Source organism: Rhinopithecus bieti, unplaced genomic scaffold, assembly GCF_001698545.2.
Source record: "Rhinopithecus bieti isolate Rb0 unplaced genomic scaffold, ASM169854v2 scaffold_44948, whole genome shotgun sequence".
Classification (NCBI taxonomy): Eukaryota; Metazoa; Chordata; class Mammalia; order Primates; family Cercopithecidae; genus Rhinopithecus; species Rhinopithecus bieti.
The window spans coordinates 171,387-190,167 of record NW_016818762.1 but is presented as its reverse complement, the minus strand read 5'-3'; the positions used below and the strand labels follow the sequence as shown (position 1 = coordinate 190,167).

Sequence of the window (18,781 nt, the reverse complement as noted above, 5' to 3'; positions counted from 1 at the left end):
CCCCCCAGCGCCCGCCGCCGGACCCTCCCCGCCGCGGCCAGCAGAGGGGCTCAGCCCCGCCCTCGCCACCCCGGCCCGCGACCCCGCAGCGCTGCCGCGAGCCCGGCCGAGCTGAGGCCGCCGCGGGGCCTGCAGGTGGGCCCAGGGCGCGGCCAAATCCGGCTGGAGAAGCCCTGCCAGGGCAAGGCAGCTGCGGACGCGGGGCTCGCACCAGCTCGGCAGTCACTTACCGGCGCCTCATGGTACCGCGGCGCCTTAGCCCAGGCTCGGCGCTGACGATCCGCGCCCCGCAGCCTAGAGCGTCCTTCGGCTTCTGGGCCGAGTCCCACTCAGGGCCATTCAAACGCGGCCGCGCGCGCGGCCCGCCGGGATAGCTTGCGCTGTGGGCGTCTCGCGGGCTCCGCCCAACGTTGGCTCCGCCCCTCTGGGGATCGCGAAGCGCCGGAGGGGAAAAGGACGTGTGGCCACAGCGTCCCCTGGTGGCCAGAGCTACGCACGGCAGGCTTGCTATGGCGCGAGAAGTAATACTGCGATAGGAACTGAGGGTGGGTAAAGGTCAACGAATGACCGACCCTGCGCTAGGGACAACCTAATGTGGGAGACCGTGCCTTAGTGGTGTACCACGAGGTGCAAACAATTTCCTATAAAGTTATGGTTCCGGGAGAAATTTATTCATTCACATCTATTTAAATACACTAAGGGTCTGGCACAGTGGCTTACACTTGTAATCCCAGCACTTTGGGAGGCCGAAGCAAGAGGTTCACTTGAGCCCAGGAATTCAAGACCAGCCTGGACGACATGGGGCAACTCCTCCCCATCCCCACCTCTGCCCCGTCTCTATAAAAATAAAAATGATACTAATAAACACACTAAGGCATAGTTTCTAAAAGCATGGATTGTGTAACTGTGTGATCTTGAGCAAGCCACAAAAACTCTTAGGTGCTCTGCTTTCCCCTTCTGTACAATGGGGATAATAACAATAGTATCTGCCTCTTAGTGTTGTGAGGATTAAATTAATTAATATATATAAAATGCTTAGAGGAGTGCCCGGCATTTGGTAAGCACTACATATTTGTTAGTCATCATTTTTTTAGTTCTTATTATGTGCCAAACTTTGTGCTCGACTCTTAAGAATACAAGAAATGTACATGATGCAGAACCTGTCCTCAGGAAGCCGGTTTGGTCTTGTTGGGATGGGGAACCCTAGATTATGAGGTTAGGGCTGGGTCTGTAGATGATGAACTTTTCATTACTGACGGCAATTCTCTTCATTAGAACCAGGCTGCTCACCTTCATAGATAAGCCACTGGTCAAGGTTAGCCAAGCTGTGACAGGAGCAAGTTTGTCTATGGTAGTTCTCTCGCCCCTTGCAGAAACCAGTCAAGCAGCGCATTTGATGGAACACTTCCTCACCACAAGACTACATCCTTGGCTTGCTTTTTCAGGCACTCATTTGGAACCCTACAAGGCTTGCCTAGGGAGCAGGCTGCTTAAGTTTGGTTTAACAATCTTTTTGAAGGCCCGCCGTGTGCCAGGCAAATTGTGCCTGGTGCTGGAAATCGCCCGAAGCAGCTTACAATGGCTTGGAAAAACAGGAAAAGAGATCATTCCTATACACTGCCGTGATAAAAGGTATCTCCTAAATGCCGTGGGAGTTCCGAGCAATGGGAGGCCTGTCAGATAAACTGATCAGAACTAAGATGTCATCAGGTTGTTAAAACTTTATGTATTTTTCCTCCCTAGTAACAGAGCCCTTACTTAAAAAAAAAAAAAAAAAAAAAAATGGTGAAAATTGAGGCAGGACTTTAGGGCAGTGGGAAAATAGTTTGAGGATATTTTGCATAAGCAACACCTTTCAGAGCTTCTCGATTGTACCAAAAGCATAAGCAGGCACATACATGCCTATGTGTGGGGCCACATCTGTTAACAGGTGGTACTGTCGAGAGAGTCCAGCTAGGTGAGTAAAGGAAGCTGGAGCCCTAGGTTCCATGGATGTACAATGAAGAATATTTCCTGAATATGACTTCCATTAAGTAGGTGTGTTGTTTTAAAGAAAATAAAAATTCAACACACATGGGTGAAGTCACTTTCTCTCAAGTCGTTTCTTCATCATCATAAACAGGAATTTCTTGATGACCCGCTATGCAGAAGGCACTGTGCTGGCCTCTCGTCAGAAGAATAGATAAAAAGAGCGTACTAGAAGATCCTCATCCTCGAGGGAGGCTAAATGAAGAGGTAAGACAAGTAATGGCGTCCTGGAACTCAGGGAATCTGCTGTGTTAACACAGAAGAATCTCAGCTAGTGCAAGGCCTCCAGCTGCTGGAGGCCAGAGAAGAACCTTGATATTCTCATTCCTGGAGCTTGTTAGGGCACAGGATCTCAGGCAGGTTAATCTCCAGAGCCAAGTTATAAAGTTTCTATCAGTGATGGGCAGCCCAGGCCCCCCACCTCTCATAATTTCACAGAAAAATAAGGAAAACTGCCTTTGCATTGCTACTTTGGAATATATACAAATACCGTCATTTTAGTGATGAAAACGCAAGGCAACTTTCTTCATTGATACTTTCGCTATCAATAAAGTTGAATTTTTCCCCTTTGGGGCTCAATAAAATTTGAATTCTTACTAAAAAAAGGTACAGCCCATACATTAAAAAAATCCCTACATCAGTGCTTGTGTACAAAAAGGTGGTTCACTGATAGCCTTCGCAGTGGGCAGTCTCCAAGGGAGTCTACTCCTCTGGCCATTCCTTCATTCCTTCCGAGAGAACAGGCAGCTAAGCTAGCCTTCCAGCCTCACATCCCCCTCTCTATGGGGTGCAGAATCATTCAAGGACAGTGTGTAGAGTGACCCACACGAGACAAGAGCTGCCATGCAGTCCTGTGTACACTGCTTGATGGCAACCAGGGGAGGGATGGTGGAGCTGGGCCTGATGAGCTGGAGAGGATTTTGACAGACAGGGTGTTCCAGACAGAGAGGGGGAAATGCAAAGTAAGTTATAGTACTGCAGTCTATTCTGATTTGAGTGGAGGGAAAAGCGCGTGGAAGAGTCACGAGAGTGAAGATTGAAAAGGTATGTAAGGTACCTGATAGGTTGCGAAGCCCTGGAATTATCAAGCAAAGTGTTTGAGGTGCAAGGAGACAGCAAAGACAGTTGAGCAGGGGAATGACTAAGTCAGTTCTTTAGAAGGATTGATCTGTTTGGGAGGCCAAGGTGAAAGGATCACTTAAGGCCAGGAGTTTGAGACCAGCCTGGGCAACACTGCAACACCTCATCTCTACAAAAAAATTTAAAAAATAGTCGGGCATGGTGGCACATTATCTGTAGTCCTACCTACTCGGGAGGCTGAGGTGGGAGGATCACTTGAGCCAAGGAGCTCAAGATTATAGTAAGCTATGATTATGCCACTGTACTCCAGCAAGAGAGTGAGACCCTGTCTCTTAAAAACATTCTCTTAAAAACAAACAAACAAACAAACAAAACAAGAAGAAGAAGAAAAAGAAGAAGAAGGGTTGATTTGTCACCAGGACGCTGGATGGCTAGGAGTAGGGAGGAAAGACTGATGGCAAGAACATTAGGTATAAAAGTGTAGTTCAGTCCAGGGTCCTAGGAGCCGTATCATTTACTGCGTTGTATGTCATTCTCATCGACTGAGACCGATACTGATCCTGACAGAGGACAATGCCTGAAGGGACCTAAAAGACAGCAACAGCTCATCCATTCCACACTGCAGCCTCAGCACCTTTGGAAAATTCTAGGCAGGTGACTTTGGCAGTCAAAGTGAGAAGTCAGTCCCTTTTTTTCTGCTCCTCCCTTCCCTACCTTCCTTTGCAGGCTGTGGAAGGAAGTAATGGCAGTAGGAAACATTTCAGATAAGGCAGTAGCAGTGGAAATGAATACGTCTCACTCCCAGTTTACAAGATTCATGATTGTTTCAAACACCACCATATACTGATGCCCTGCTTGGTGGCAGAAGCAGTAAGCAATCCCCTCCCCCAAACAAAACAAAACGAAACCCCTGGTAGTGTTTTTTTGGGGGTCGAAGGGTGGGTGGTAGGGAGGTGCTGAGTGATAGGGGATCCTATTTTTAAGATAGCTTGTTTCTGATACATCTACGGCCCTCTATTATAACTCAACAACTGAGAAGCAGGTGACCCAGAAACATTTATGACTATGATAATGTTTGATATTTATAGACTTTCAAATCTGAATCTCAAGAAACCATCTCTCTCCTCCAGCAAGCACATTTCCTGCAATTAGCTATACTGTCACCAGGTGGAACGTGGTGGGGGCAGCACGTTAGACTAGCCTTGGAGCAAGGCTCATCTCTATCTAAAGCCTAGATTGCTGCCTTTGGGCCCTTTCTACACCGGTATTTTTACCTTAATGTGCAATGGGGATAATAACACTCTCCTCTCACGGGCTGATGGGAAATGGTATAACCTATATACAACATATACAACAATGCCTGGAGCAGTGATTGTGTCTCTCTCTGAAAAACACCCCACACCCCTAATTAACCCGTTTAGTGATTTTTCCAAGATAGATAAGAACACAGTACGGTTGACTGCTGCCTTGGAAAAGGAAAGTCCTGGAATTAGACTACCTGGGGGTCAGGGTGCGGGTGGGGGTGAAGTGTCAACGTTGGGGTGGGGTCAGGAGGCAAGGAACAGGCTCACTGTGATGCTGATGGCCTGGTAAACATAACAGGGTACCTGAAAAGTCTGATAATATGCAAAACAAATCCAATTATGTATGCAGTTGCTGGTGGAGGTGGTGGGGGGCGGGGAGGTGTTCAGTACAACTGGGACCCCGTAACAGGTGAAGTACAGAGAAGTTCCTGGGGAGCAGGCAGTCAGGAAATGAAATGCGCTAGCAGTTAGCCAGGGCAACAATCATCAGAAGCAGAAAGTCCTTGGGAAGAGGACTTAAAAGAGCAAAGCAGGTCCCTAGCCTCAAGAGATAGGAGCACTACAAAGATTACTAAGACACTTCTGGGAGCCAGATACAAAGGCAGAACTGCTCTTGCAGTAACACAATTGAGCCTGAACCTCAACTGGCTTGAGTGACTTCCCCAACTTAGCTCTGTGTTCTCAGAACATCAGTTCTAAGAGATGTTGACAGGTTCAACAAAGAAGAAGAGAAAAAGAGGAAAGTGGTTTCCTTGGCCACAGAAGTTTGGTAACTGCTGAAGTAAACAAATAGTTCTTTACTGGAGCACTTCTCCGTCTTTAAAACCTAACATTTATTGACAATTTTAAAGAAAGATACATGCAGTGTTTTCCAAACTTATCTGAATGCTTAATCCTTTAAATGGGAGAATACAAATATTATTAAGAATTATTCTTATCTAAGAAGAGTGTCAGGACTAGTCCAGGTCCTGGGGAATAGGGTATGGCTCCAGCAGCACGCTGGGAGGAGAGGAGTGAGGAAGCTGGATTAGGCATGGTGTCTCATGGTCAGAGCTGGATGAAAGCAACAGGCCTGAAAATCTGGCAAAGCTATAAGAAACATTTTTAAAAATTGAAATAAAAATGTACTCATCCTTTTCCTGTGCCTTTTCTAAAAGTAAAATATGGCTCTTCATGAAATAGCATGTTATTAAACAGTACACAGTATTAAATAAGTCTAAATATTAATTTTAAAGTCTGGAAACATCTAAATCAAAATGCTAATGAAAGTTTGTTTTTTTGGCATGATAGGATTTGTTGGTTATCATCTTTTTTGCCTATTTGTATTCCTCATTTATATAATAAATGTATTGCTTTTAAACCAAAGATACTTTTAAAAATCACTTTATTAAAGAAACCAATCATAGCAATTAGGAAATGAAGTAAAACTTTTTGTGGAAATGTTTTAAAGTCTAGGATTTAATTCTGCAACTATGGCAATATTATTTTACTCGCTATCATTGTTATCATTTTCTCCTTAAGCTAACCCTTAATACATCTGAACGGACTCTCTTTTAGAAAGAGAGGTATTTGTTTCTAAGGGTTGCTGTGACTAAGTACCACAAACTGAATAGCTTAAACCAACAGAAGTATATTATCTCACAGTTCTCGAGGCTAGAAGTCCAAAATCCAGCCTCCGGAACAGGACCATGCGCCCTCTGAAGGCTCCAGGAAATAATCCTTTGCCTCCTCTTCCGAGCTTCCTTGGCTTATAGCTGCATCCTTCCAGTCTGTCTCCATTCATCACATGGCCTTCTTCCCTATGTGTCTGTGTGGCCTCTCTTCATATAAGGATGCTATAGTCATCAGATTTAGGACTCACTGTAGTCCAGTATGACCTCATCTTAACGGATGTATCAGCAAAGACATTAATTCCAAAGATCGGATTTGAGACTCTGGGTGGATATGAATTCTGGGGTGGAAATTACTCAATTCACTGAAAGACTCTAGGAATAATTTAATCAGGAAACCCTTAGAACTGTAAATGAGTACATTTTAGAGAGCCTATTTGAACCCATCAACATTTTAACTGTATAAACTGTGGGAAGCCATCCTAATTGTATCACTGTCCTACAGAAATGTGTTGACAAGTACCTAAGGATGTTCACAGCAACATTTTTTGTAATAGTGGAAAATGGGAACAACTTGAATGTCTATCAATTTGGAACTAATTAAATTATCTCACATCTATATTCTGCAGCCTTGAAAAAGAATAAGGGAGATCTGCATGATAGACATGGAAGAGATCCAAAATAGATTAAGTAAAAAAAGCAAGTCAATAGACAGTGTTTAGTTCATTCCTGTTTACATAATGAACAAATTAAACAACTCTACATTTATGTACATGTTTTCAGGAAGGGCTTTACTGATCTTTCAACTACTAAAAGATACCTATTGTTCTCCAGCTCTTCCGAATTTCATTTCATCCTTGTATTATTCTGCTTGGGTTGCCATAACAAAATACTGGGTGCTTTAAACCAGTGGTCCCGAACATTTTTGGCACCAAGGACCAATTTTATGTGAGTTGGGCAGGGAGGGTGGTTTCAGGATGAAACTGTTTCATCTCAGATCATCAGGCATTAAGACATAAAGAATACACAACCTAGACTCCTTGCATGCTCAGTTCATAATAGGGTTTGAGCTCCTAAGGAATCTAATGCCCCCCCTTGATCTCATGGGAGGCAGAGTTCAGGCAGTAATGCTCCTTGGCTTTGGCAGAGAGCTCTTGGGTGCCTTATAAGGGCAATGCTATCATGAGACATCCCCCCTCATTACCTCATTTAACTCTAATTACTTCCCAAAGGCTCTATCTCTAAACACCATCCCGCAGAGGATTAGGATCATCCCATATGATTTCTGGAAGGATACACTCAATCAGTCCATAACAATCCTCCTTTAAAAGACTCAGGTTATGGCCGGGTGTGGTGGCTCACATCTGTAATCCCAGCACTTTGGGAGGCCGAGGTGGGCAGATCACCTGAGGTCAGGAGTTCGAGACCAGCCTGGCCAACATGGTGAAACCCTGTCTCTACTAAAAATACAAAAAATCAACTGGGCATGTGGCAATGCCTGTAATCCCAGCTACTCAGGAGGCTGAGGCAGGAGAATGGCTTGAACCTGGGAGGCGGAGGTTGCAGTGAGCCAAGATCCTGCCACTGCACTCCAGCCTGGGCAACAAGAGCAAAACTCCATCTCAGAAAAAAAAAAAAAAAAAACAAAGACTCAGGTTATAAAACAATGCTTTACATCTGAACTGATTGAAGCCTTTTAAAATTAGCACATAGGAAAAAATGCCCCAAAGAACCTTTACTGGTGGTTCAGTTACTTGATGTACAGACAGTATAGCCCACTTTCAGGATAGCTGAAATTAATCACCAAAAAGAATCCAGAGTAACCAAGCTTGGAGAGAGACCTGTTAGGCCATTAGTAATGCATCATTATGACTCATGCTATGGTTGTCATTCTTATCCATTAATGAGATCTGTGGGAATGGCAGCCCTTCCAACTTCCTAACTAAGTGCTGGAGGGAAGCTGCTATAATGGGAACTTGTTAAAATGTGAACTGGACAATAGGCCTCCTGAAATGAAGGAAAGGTAACTGCTAAGGAAGAATGGTATTACCATACTACTAGTGCATGTTGCTGCTGACAAGGGCATTTCATAACACTGCAGAGCCATGAAATAGAAATCGAAAAAAAAAAAAGATAATCTGTGTAGAAATGATGTGGTACCCCAACAGTAACTAGCAAGGTAAGATCTTACACAAAATGTTTTTTCACTAAAGGGGTTTGAAATGCAAACAGTCAAAATGGATTAAAAAAAAGTTTCTTCTTTAGACCACACAACTGATACAGAGTAAATTGTGTCACGAATGAAATGGTTTTCAGTTGGTCTTGTTTAGAAGGTAATGATAGGTAATGATAGTAGAGTTAAAATAAGAAAATAACTGGGATTTGCAATGGAAGCCGATTTTTTTTTTGAAGCTGCAAAGAATCTCAGGAGCTTTTAGAGCACACTAGGCAAACTGGTTGTCCCAGGAAGGATGGCCAAATAGAATTATTATATAGACATTGTGAAATGGTATAGGCCAAAACCTTAAGACATATCTATAAAAGCTCCACCACCCCCGTCCCGCACCAACAGGGATCCATTCTTGCAAACCTGGTTGTTTGAATAGAAAATTTTCTTGTTAAGTTTCAATCCAAATACAATTGTTCAGAGACGAATGGCATGAAATAGCTTCTTGGGTCTTAGGAAGAGGTAAAGGATGAAATACAAAAACACAACTGTGCAGGTGGCACAAATTCTACAAAGTCAAACAAGGTAACTTATATGAGTTATGGAATTGTGTTTGCCTTTTTATACTTTCTTTAATTAAAATTATATTTGCTCAAAGGCACAAAGTAAGGAAAATTTTAATATTTTATTATTTTTGTTTTTATTTTTTGAGACAGAGTCTCGCTCTGTTGCCCAGGCTGGAGTGCAGTGGCCGGATCTCAGCTCACTGCAAGCTCCGCCTCCCGGGTTTACACCATTCTCCTGCCTCAGCCTCCCGAGTAGCTGGGACTACAGGTGCCCGCCACCTCGCCCGGCTAGTTTTTTGTATTTTTTAGTAGAGACGGGGTTTCACCGGGTTAGCCAGGATGGTCTCGATCTCCTGACCTTGTGATTCGCCCATCTCGGCCTCCCAAAGTGCTGGGATTACAGGCTTGAGCCACCGCGCCCAGCCTATTTTATTTTTTTTTAGACAGAGTCTTGCTCTGTCCCCCAGGCTAGAGTGCAGTGGCACAATCTTGGCTCGCGGCAACCTCTGCCTCCTGGGTTCAAGCAATTATCTGCCTCAGCCTTCTGAGTAGTTGGGATTATAGACGCCTGCCACCATGCCCAGCTAATTTTTTGTATTTTTACTAGGGATGAGGTTTCACCATCTTGGCCAGGCTGGTCTTGAACTCCTGACCTCGTGATCCACCCGCCTCAGCCTCCCAAAGTGCTGGGATTACAGGCGTGAGCCACAGCACCTGGCCTAAAGCAACTTTAATTTAGGTTGTAGTTTACACACTTTTATAGCAAGTAGGGGAGTATTTAAATAGAAAGAATATATGATTCAAATGACTAACTTAATGTTTTCAAAAGTGTTCATTTAAAACTTATTAAAGCAGGGCCAGGTGTAGGCTCATGCCTGTAATCCCAGCACTTTGGGAGTCCAAGGCAGGAGGACTGCTTAAGCCTAGTTGTTGGAGACAAGCCTGGGCAACACAGTGAGACCCTGTCTCAAAAAAGTAGTAAGTAAAAAAAAAATTATTAAAATGTGGCCAGGTGCAGTGGCTCACGCCTTTAATCCCAGCACTTTGGGAGGCTGAGGCAGGTGGATCAAGAGGTCAGGAGTTCGAGATCAGCCTGGCCAATATGGTGACACCCCGTCTCTACTAAAAATACAAAGACTAGCCTGGCGTGGTGGCACACACCTGTAGTCCCAGCTGCTTGGGAGGCTGAGGCAGAAGAATTGCTCGAACCTGGGAGGCGGAGGTTGCAGTGAGCCGAGATCGCGCCACTGCACTCCACCCTGGCGACAAAGCAAGACTCTATCTCAAAAAAAAATTTTTTTTTTTATAAAAAGGTAATAAGAAGGCCGGGTGTGGTGGCTCATGCCTGTAATCGTAGCACTTTAGGTGGCCGAGGTGGGCGGATCACCTGAGGCCAGGAGTTGGAGACTAGCCTGGCCAACATGGTGAAACCCCATCTCTACTAAAAACACAAAAATGAGCAGGGCGTGGTGGTGGGCGCCTGTAATCCCAACTACTCAGGAGGCTGAGACAGGAAAGTTGCTTGAACCTGGGAGGTGGAGGTTGCAGTGAGCCGAGATCGTGCCACTGCATTCCAGCCTGGGTAACAGAGTGAGTCTCTGTCTCTCAAAAAAAAAAAAAAAAAAAAAAAAAAAAAAAAAAAAAAAGTGTAATAAGATTATCTTGAAAAATAGACAAAATTGCATGAAAATGATTGTCCCAATACAATGTATATCCGTTTTTATGTTTTATTTTGCATAAGTGTAGTTACAGTACATTCACATCTTGGTGTTTGTTTACTTTCAATTTTATTTACTCACATTCGCTAAACATTTATTCCATACCTTCTATGTTCTAGGCAACAGGCTCAAAGATAATATATAGCTTCTGCCCTTCGGGAATTTAGGGTAGCCTATAGAGGGGTAGAGATAAGTGCTCAGGGGACGTTAACAAACAAAATGCAACGTGGTAAGTGCTATTATGCAGAATATAATGCAACAAAGAGGAATGCCCAGTAGGGTCAGAAGCTTGAGATGAATATAAGGTTCATCAGAGAGAACATGGTAAAGACAAAATGCAGAAAGGAGCAAAAAATCTATAGTTAGGTCTTCCTACAATCAGATAGATACACATTTTACGATGGACTGGAGAGGCAAAAGACTTCCATTTCTGCCTTGTTTAAGCAGTCTGCTATGAACACACGTTTTCAAAATCAGAAAACAACGTGGAGGTGGCAATCTTCAGCCTCTCTACATCACTATCATCTTCAAGAGTCCCAACTGTTTAGTTGGCCAAGGAAGCCTTTTTCAACTTTACCTCCCACAGCATCTCCTTCCCCCCAACTCCAGCCATATCAAATAACTTGGAGTCAAAGAAATACAAATTAAAAAATAAAACAGTACCATTTCAAACTATTAAAAAATGTTTACACTGTGAAATGTAAATGGTGTCATTTTTCCTAGTGGGCATTTTAATTTTTGTTGTCGTTGTTTGCAGAGACAAGGTCTCGCTATGTTGCCCAGGCTGGTCTTGAACTCCTGAGCTAAAGCAATCCTCCTGCCTCAGCCTCCCAAAGTTCTGGGATGACAGGTGTGAGCCACCACGCCTGGCTACTGGTGGGCATTTAAAATGAAAATTCTTTAAAAACATGCATATTCTTTGATCCAGCAATTCCAATTTCACTTCTAGGACTATGACTTTAGGAAATAAAACATACAGATATGTTCACAGCAACACTGGTTATAAAAGGAGGGAAAACAGGAAACAACTTAAATGTCCAATAATAGGCTAAATTATGAAAAAGGTATACAATTCAATACAAAACCCAATCACTTTAAAGAATGACATATATTATTTAATGACACGTCATTAAAAACACATCAGTGGTGTGATTTGGTAATGATGTGACACATCATTAAAAACACCACATATCCTAGCACTTTGGGAGGCCCAGGCAGGCGGATCACCTGAGGTCGGGAGTTCGAGACCAGCCTGACCAACGTGGAGAAACCCCGTCTCTACTAAAAATACAAAATTAGCTGGGCGTGGTGGCGCATGCCTGTAATCCTTGCTGCTTGGGAGGTTGCGGCAGGAGAATCGCTTGAACCCTAGAGGCGGAGGTTCCAGTGAGCTGAGATCATGCCATTGCACTCCAGCCTGGGCAACAAGAGCAAAACTCCGTCTCAAACAAACAAACCAAACACCACATATGTGGTGGGCACTAATCTCACAAGCCTTGAAAATGGGTAGATTATCCAACTTTTACATGAAGAGGCTGAAACACAATTGATTTAACTTGTCCAAGGTCATACAATTTTTAAGTGGTGAAACCAGGATTCAGAAGGAGGCCATCTGCTGGGTGCAGTGGCTCATGCCTGTAATCTCGACATTTTGGGAGGCCAAGGCAGGAGAATCACTTGAACCCAAGAGTTTGAGAGCAGCCTGGGCAACACAGCTAAACTGTCGCAAAAAAACAAAAACAACACACAAACAAAAAAACTGGGCGTGGTGGCGCGCCTGTGGTCCTAGCTCCTAGGAACGCTCAGGTGGGAACGCTCAGGTGGGAAGATGGTTTGAGCCCGGGAAGTCGAGGCTGCAGCGAGCCGTGATAGCGCCACGGCACTACAGCCTCAGCAACGGAGTGAAACCCTGTCTCAAAAAACAAAGCCAAAACAAACAAACAACAACAACAACAACAAACGTAGGCTATCTGAATACCGAGCCCATGCCCCTTTCCATGCCCACAATGTCGCCTTGCCTTTGTGCAGAATGTGGTTAAAACTGTTTACCTCGCAAGGTTACTGTGCAAGTGAAAGAACACCGAGCTCCTGGGACACAGGGGACATTCAACACTCAGAAACTACTAAGGAACTCGCTCAAGGTCAAGCTAGGATTTAAATCCAGGATTTGAATCTTTTGCTCCAGGGAGCGCGTAGGAGGTTAAGGAGCTTTTCTTGGCTTCAATTCTTTTTTTCTTTCTTTCTTTTTTTTTTTTTGAGACGGAGCCTCACTCTGTAGCCCAGGCTGGCGTACAGTGGTGTGATCTCGGCTTACTGTAACCTCCGCCTCCCAGGTTCAAGCGATTCTCCTGCCTCAGCCTCCTAAGTAGCTGGGATTACAGGCGTCCGCCACCACGCCCGGCTAATTTTTTTGTATTTTCAGTAGAGACGGGGTTTCACCATGTTAGCCAGGCTGGTGTCGAACTCCGACCTCAGGTGATCCGCCCACCAATGCGTAACGCTGAGTCAGTAGGGACTTTCCTTCAGCCCCATAAAGTGCTTCAGAAGTCAGGGAACATATAACAAGCACATTCAAAAAGGGAGCGCGCGGAAGGAGCTTTAGGAAGCACTACGTCTTGCCTGCTTTTTCCTCCCTGATTTTCTAAATCCAAACCCCGACTCTTCAACCCGCAACGCCGCCAATTTCCGGGGCGGAAATGACGTCTGTATTAACGCGCCGGAAGTGCATTTGCAGAGTACGACAAAGCGGGGAACGCCAGTGCGCCTGTTGCGGAGTAAGCTTTGGAGTGAGAAGCTTCGAGGCTGTAGGACGCAGCTGTTGCCATGACGGCCCAGGGGGGTCTGGTGGCCAACCGAGGCCGGCGCTTCAAGTGGGCCATTGAGCTAAGCGGGCCTGGAGGAGGCAGCCGGTGAGGCACCTGGGCAAGCTGTACATCACTGTTCATCCCAGAACTGCACCAGAATAATGAGACCTGAGCCCTCAGGCATAACTTTGAAAAAGATGGGTGGCACACAGACGTCACCTGGGGAGGTAGCGGCTTTCCTGCCGTGAAGGTTTCTGTGCTCAAAGAATGCTTACATCAGTCCTCCTGATAAGTCAGGGGACTGAGGAACACGCGAGGGGGCTTGGTCTAATCTGAGTAGGTGCCTCTGAAGATCTTTATTCCTATGATTTGTAGATCAGGAAATGTGGGATAAGAAGTGTTGGAGTTTGCAGCTTTAATTTCTTGGTTTGGTTTTTTAGGGGTCGAAGTGACCGGGGCAGTGGCCAGGGAGACTCTCTCTACCCAGTCGGTTACTTGGACAAGCAAGTGCCTGATACCAGCGTGCAAGAGACAGACCGGATCCTGGTGGAGAAGGTACAGAGGTATAGATGTTACCGTAGTCCTTGGGCCAGTCCTGACTTATACACCCATCCTCTTCTCCCAGGTGGAATTAACGTAGATAGCTCTTATCCTGAATATTTGGAAACTAAACTGCTTGAGACTGGTATTTCGGTATTTTATATATCACCTACAAAAGTGCTTAACAATTTGAAAAATAAAAGATGTTTGGAACATAAGGTATAAGAAAGTAGGTTGAAAACTATCTTTTGGTGGCAACATCTTCCAGTTGAAGTGATCTTTTTCTATTCTAGTTCCCTTACACCACACATCCAACTGTCAGGATATTCTGTTGACTTTCCTTACTACTTTTTACTGTGTTCACCTCTCATCCCGATCCAAGCCACCATCCTTCATCTAGATTTCTGCAGTTGCCTAGCTAATTTTTGTATTTTTAGTTACAGACAGGGTATCACCATGTTTGCCAGGCTGGTCTTGAACTCCTGACCTCAGGTGATCCATCCGCCTGGGCCTCCCAAAATGCTGGGGTTACAAGCATGAGCCACCATGCTTTGCCCAGGGCTATGTATATTTCTAATTTCTGCTGTCATTTTGTTACATTTTTTCTAGGAACTTACCGATTTCCTAAAATTTCAAATGTCTTGACATAAAGTTGTTCATAATAATGATCACTTCCATATATGCAAGATCTGTGATGTTCGTTTTTTCATTCCTGATGTTGAATATTTGTCTCCTTTTTGGTTTACCAGTATTGATTTTTTAAAAGTTATTTTCATTTATTTTTACAGGTCACTGTACCCATCACCAGTATTGATTTTATTAATCTTTTCAAAAATTCTTGGGTTTTTTTCTAGTTTCTTGAAATGGATGCTTAGTTTATTTTTAGACTGCCATTACTTTTTTTCTTTTCTTTTGAGACAGTCTTGCTGTTGTCGCCCAGGCTGGAATGCAATGGCATGACCTTGGCTCACTGCAACCTCTGATTCCCGGGTTCAAGCAATTCTCCTACCTCAGCCTCCCGAGTAGCTGGGATTACAGGCACCTGCCATCACGCCCGGCTAAATTTTTTTGTATTTTTAGTAGAGATGGGGTTTCACCACGTTGGCCAGTCTGGTCTGAAACTCCTGACCTCAGGTGATCCACCCACCTCGGCCTCCCAAAGTGCTGGGATTACAGGCGTGAGGCACCACGCCCAGCCAGATTGCCATTACTTTTAATGGCAAAAACCGCAATTACTTTTGCAGCAACCTAATAGTATTTAAGGTTATAAATTTCTCAGAGCTGTAGCTGTGTCCCACAAGTTTTAAAATGTGGTACTTTTGCTATCAATTCTATTTTCTATTATAATTTCTTCATGTATCATTGTTAATTCCCAAACATGAGATTTTCTAATTATAAAATTATTTCTAGTTTAATATTGTAGTCAAAGAATATGTTTTGTACAATTTGCATTCTTTGAGATTGACATTTTCTTCATAGCTCAGCGAGTGGTCAGTTTTTGTAAATATCTTATGCTTGAAAAGAATGTGAACTCTGCAGTTGTTGACTGCAGCATTACATGTCAGTTGGGTTTTGTTAATGTCATTCAAATCTTCTATGTCTTGATTTACCTGCTAATTCTATTATTCTTTTCTGGAACTAAATTAGTTCAATGGTTCTATTAGTTATTGACTGTGGTGTGCTAATCTCCCATTATGTGGATTTATCTATTTCTTCAGTTGTAGATAGGACATTGATAGATGCAGAAGTACCAGGACAAAAGCAGGGAGATCTTTTTTCCAGTATCAGGAGAAAAAATGACATCTGGAAAACCTATAGGGAAAGGTATAACGGATGATGATGGTACTTTTATCTGTAGTAGAAGAGAGCGCCCTCCTGTGGCAACATGGAGAAGGGAAGAGGTCGTAGAATTGAGGAGTCAGCTCAGTTAGAAGCAGAGAATTGGGAATTCTGTTCATGTGATTTAGCATCAGTGATATGGCAAATGTGGGACTAAGGGTGGTGATCAGAGGGTTAAAATTGTGTGTTTGTTTTAGCGCTGCTGGGACATCGCCTTGGGTCCCCTCAAACAGATTCCCATGAACCTCTTCATCATGTACATGGCAGGCAATACTATCTCCATCTTCCCTACTATGATGGTGTGTATGATGGCCTGGCGACCCATTCAGGCACTTATGGCCATTTCAGCCAGTAAGTATTCTTGAAACAATAACCCTTCCATAAGTTTGAAGAATTAAAGGCAGGCTGGGCGTGGTGGCTCACGCCTGTAGTCCCAGCACTTTGGGAGGCCAAGGCAGGTGGATCATCTGACGTCAGGAGTTCAAGACCAACCTGGCCAACATGATGAAACCTTGTCTGTACTAAAACTGCAAAAATTAGCTGGGCGTGGTGGCACACGCCTGTAATCCCAGCTGCTCGGGAGGCTGAGACAGGAGAATCACTTGAACCTGGGAGGTGGAGGGTGCAGTGAGCCGAGATCACACCACTGCACTCCAGCCTGGGCGACAGAACAAGACTCCATCTCAAAAGAAAGAAAGAATTAAAGGCAAATTCTTAGGGACAGTTTTTGGCTAATGGGTATGTAGGGGAGTGGGGTAATGGTGGTGGCATGGAGGGGAATATGGTGCTTGCCATGGTTTTCTCTTTGCTTTTAATGGTCCTATTTGCTGTCTTACTATGGGTCTGTCTGTATGAATTTAATATATGGTTGGCTTGATTCATATTGGGGGAAAGAGTTCTTTTGGTTTGACAACTTCCGTTACCCCAACAGCTTTCAAGATGTTAGAAAGTTCAAGCCAGAAGTTTCTTCAGGGTTTGGTCTATCTCATTGGGAACCTGATGGGTTTGGCATTGGCTGTTTACAAGTGCCAGTCCATGGGACTGTTACCTACACATGCATCGGATTGGTTGGCCTTCATTGAGCCCCCTGAGGTAAGGCAAAAGAACAGCTGAATTTTGGGTAGTTGTAGTAGACAGTGAATAGCTGACCTACTTGATGGTAGGGAATTAGAATTGGTATTAGAGTTTATTTCGTTTTTTTTTTTTTTTTTTTTTTTTTTGGCGGGGGCGGGGGATGGAGTCTTGCTCTGTCACCCAGGCTGGAGTGCAGTGGCATGATCTCAGCAACCTCCACCTCCTGGGTTCAAGCAATTCTCCTGCCTCAGCCTTCCAAGTGGCTGGGATTACAGGCGCCCGCCACCACGCCCAGCTAATTTTTTTGTATCTTTTAGTAGAGATGGGGTTTCACCATGTTGGCCAGGCTGGTTTTGAACTCCTGACCTCAAGCGATCTGCCTGTCTCGGCCTCCCAAAGTGCTAGGATTATAGGCGTGAGCCACTGCGCCTGGCCTAGGGTTTCTTAAAAAATAAAAGCCATTAGGAGTTTTTAAGTTGTTATTTTTATTTTTTTATTTTTTTGAGAGGGAGTCTCACTGTGTTGCCCAGGCTGGAGTACAGTGGCGCCATCTTGGCTCACTGCAACCTCCGCCCCCTGGGTTCAAGCGATTCTCCTGCCTCAGCCTCCCTAGTAGCTGGAATTACAGGTGCCTGCCACTGCACACGGCTAATTTTTGTATTTTTAGTAGAGATAGGGTTTTACCATGTTGGCCAGGCTGGTGGTGTGCTCCTGACCTCAGGTGATCCACCCACCTCGGCTTCCCAAAGTGCTGGGATTACAGGTGTGAGCCACCACGCCTGTCCAAGTTGTATTTTTGAAACAAGGTCCTGCTCTGTCACCCAGGCTGGAGTGCAGTCGTGTGATCATGGCTCACTGCAGCCTTGACCTCCGGGCTCAAGCACTCAGCTTCTCAAGTAGCTGGGACTACAGGTTGCACCCCCGTGGCTCGCTAATTTTTGTATTTTTTGTAGAGACAGGGTGTCGCCATGTTGCCCAGGCTGGTCTTGAACTCCTGGGCTCAAGCGATCTGCCCGCCTTTGCCTTCCAAAGTGTTTAGGTAAGATTAGCTACTTCGCCTGGCCTAGAAGTTCTTTTTCAAGGATAGGCAAAATAGAGCTGTGGTTAAAGTATTAAGTAATTGATTGATTTTAACACTCATTTGCCTATTTATTCTTTCTTCTTTCAGAGAATGGAGTTCAGTGGTGGAGGACTGCTTTTGTGAACATGAGAAAGCAGCGCCTGGTCCCTATGTATTTGGGTCTTATTTACATCGTTCTTTAAGCCCAGTGGCTCCTCAGCATACTCTTGAACTAAACACTTATGTTAAAAAGAACCAAAAGACTCTTTTCTCCATGGTGGGGTGACAGGTCCTAGAAGGGCAATGTGCATATTACTACAAACACAAAGAAACTATACCACAACCCATGACTGAAAATAATGTAGAAAACTTTATTTATGTTTCCAGTACAGAGCAAAACAACAAATAAAATCGTAACTACGTAAACAAGAGAATAATTGCTGCTAAATCAAGAACTGTCGCAGCATCTCCTTTCAATAAATTAAATGGTTGAGAACAATGGGTAAAAAAAGTTGCACAAGTTCCCTTAAATCTATTTTCCTTAATATTTCACTTCTATTTAAAACAAGCTGGGACATAAAAATTCTGGAGACACTTGGGGAAGATGTGAGAAACTAATGCTGGATTCAGCTTATACATGATGAAAAGAAAAATAAACCAGACAAAAGGAGCACATAAATATGCATACAGTGTCACTGTTATTTTAATACCCACAATAAGGGATTTTTGTTAGCATGTTTGGGGGAATGAGGATTGGTGGGATCCTTGGGGCCACAGGAATCTGAGGCAACGGAAGATATATAGAGTGATCTTCCCCCTGCCGAGAGGAACCTGGCACCTGTCAAGCAGATGCTGTCAGTTCAAACTTGAGCTTTTAAGATAGCTATTCCAGGCAGAAGGTCAGCAGGAGGATGTGTATTTCTAATCTGCCCTGGTAAAGTCATAGGTAAGACTCAAAAGCGGGATCTTACTCGAAAGGCAGGTATTTCCT

The 18,781-nt window shown here is 44.3% G+C and overlaps 2 protein-coding genes across 3 annotated transcripts in view; one reads left to right on the top strand and one right to left on the bottom strand.

Annotated features, from left to right (window-relative positions):
- KATNBL1 (katanin regulatory subunit B1 like 1) overlaps positions 1 to 376 on the bottom strand; it is a 67,632-nt gene extending 67,256 nt beyond the window's left edge. Inside the window, exon 1 of the mRNA XM_017857444.1 lies at positions 231 to 376. The gene's annotated coding sequence lies outside the window, so the exon portion shown is untranslated. The remainder of the gene's footprint in view (positions 1 to 230) is intronic.
- Positions 377 to 13,183: 12,807 nt separating this feature from the next.
- On the top strand, positions 13,184 to 18,291 carry EMC4 (ER membrane protein complex subunit 4). 2 transcript variants are annotated; one of them, XM_017857442.1, is made up of 5 exons: positions 13,184 to 13,382; positions 13,718 to 13,832; positions 15,854 to 16,007; positions 16,588 to 16,748; positions 17,899 to 18,291. In XM_017857442.1, the coding sequence occupies exons 1-5, from the start codon at positions 13,297 to 13,299 to the stop codon at positions 17,932 to 17,934; spliced, it is 552 nt and encodes a 183-aa protein (XP_017712931.1). In that variant the 5' UTR covers positions 13,184 to 13,296; the 3' UTR covers positions 17,935 to 18,291. The 2 variants fall into 2 exon arrangements, with proteins under 2 accessions (XP_017712931.1, XP_017712932.1); XM_017857443.1 differs by lacking the exon at positions 16,588 to 16,748.
- Positions 18,292 to 18,781: the final 490 nt, after the last annotated feature.

Coding starts and splice junctions, on each gene's coding strand:
- EMC4 (XM_017857442.1), top strand. CDS start 13,297: ATGACGGCCCAGGGGGGTCTGGTGGCCAACCGAGGCCGGCGCTTCAAG. Junction 13,383..13,717: donor GGGCCTGGAGGAGGCAGCCG/GTGAGGCACCTG, acceptor TTGGTTTTTTAG/GGGTCGAAGTGACCGGGGCA. Junction 16,008..16,587: donor ACTTATGGCCATTTCAGCCA/GTAAGTATTCTT, acceptor TTACCCCAACAG/CTTTCAAGATGTTAGAAAGT.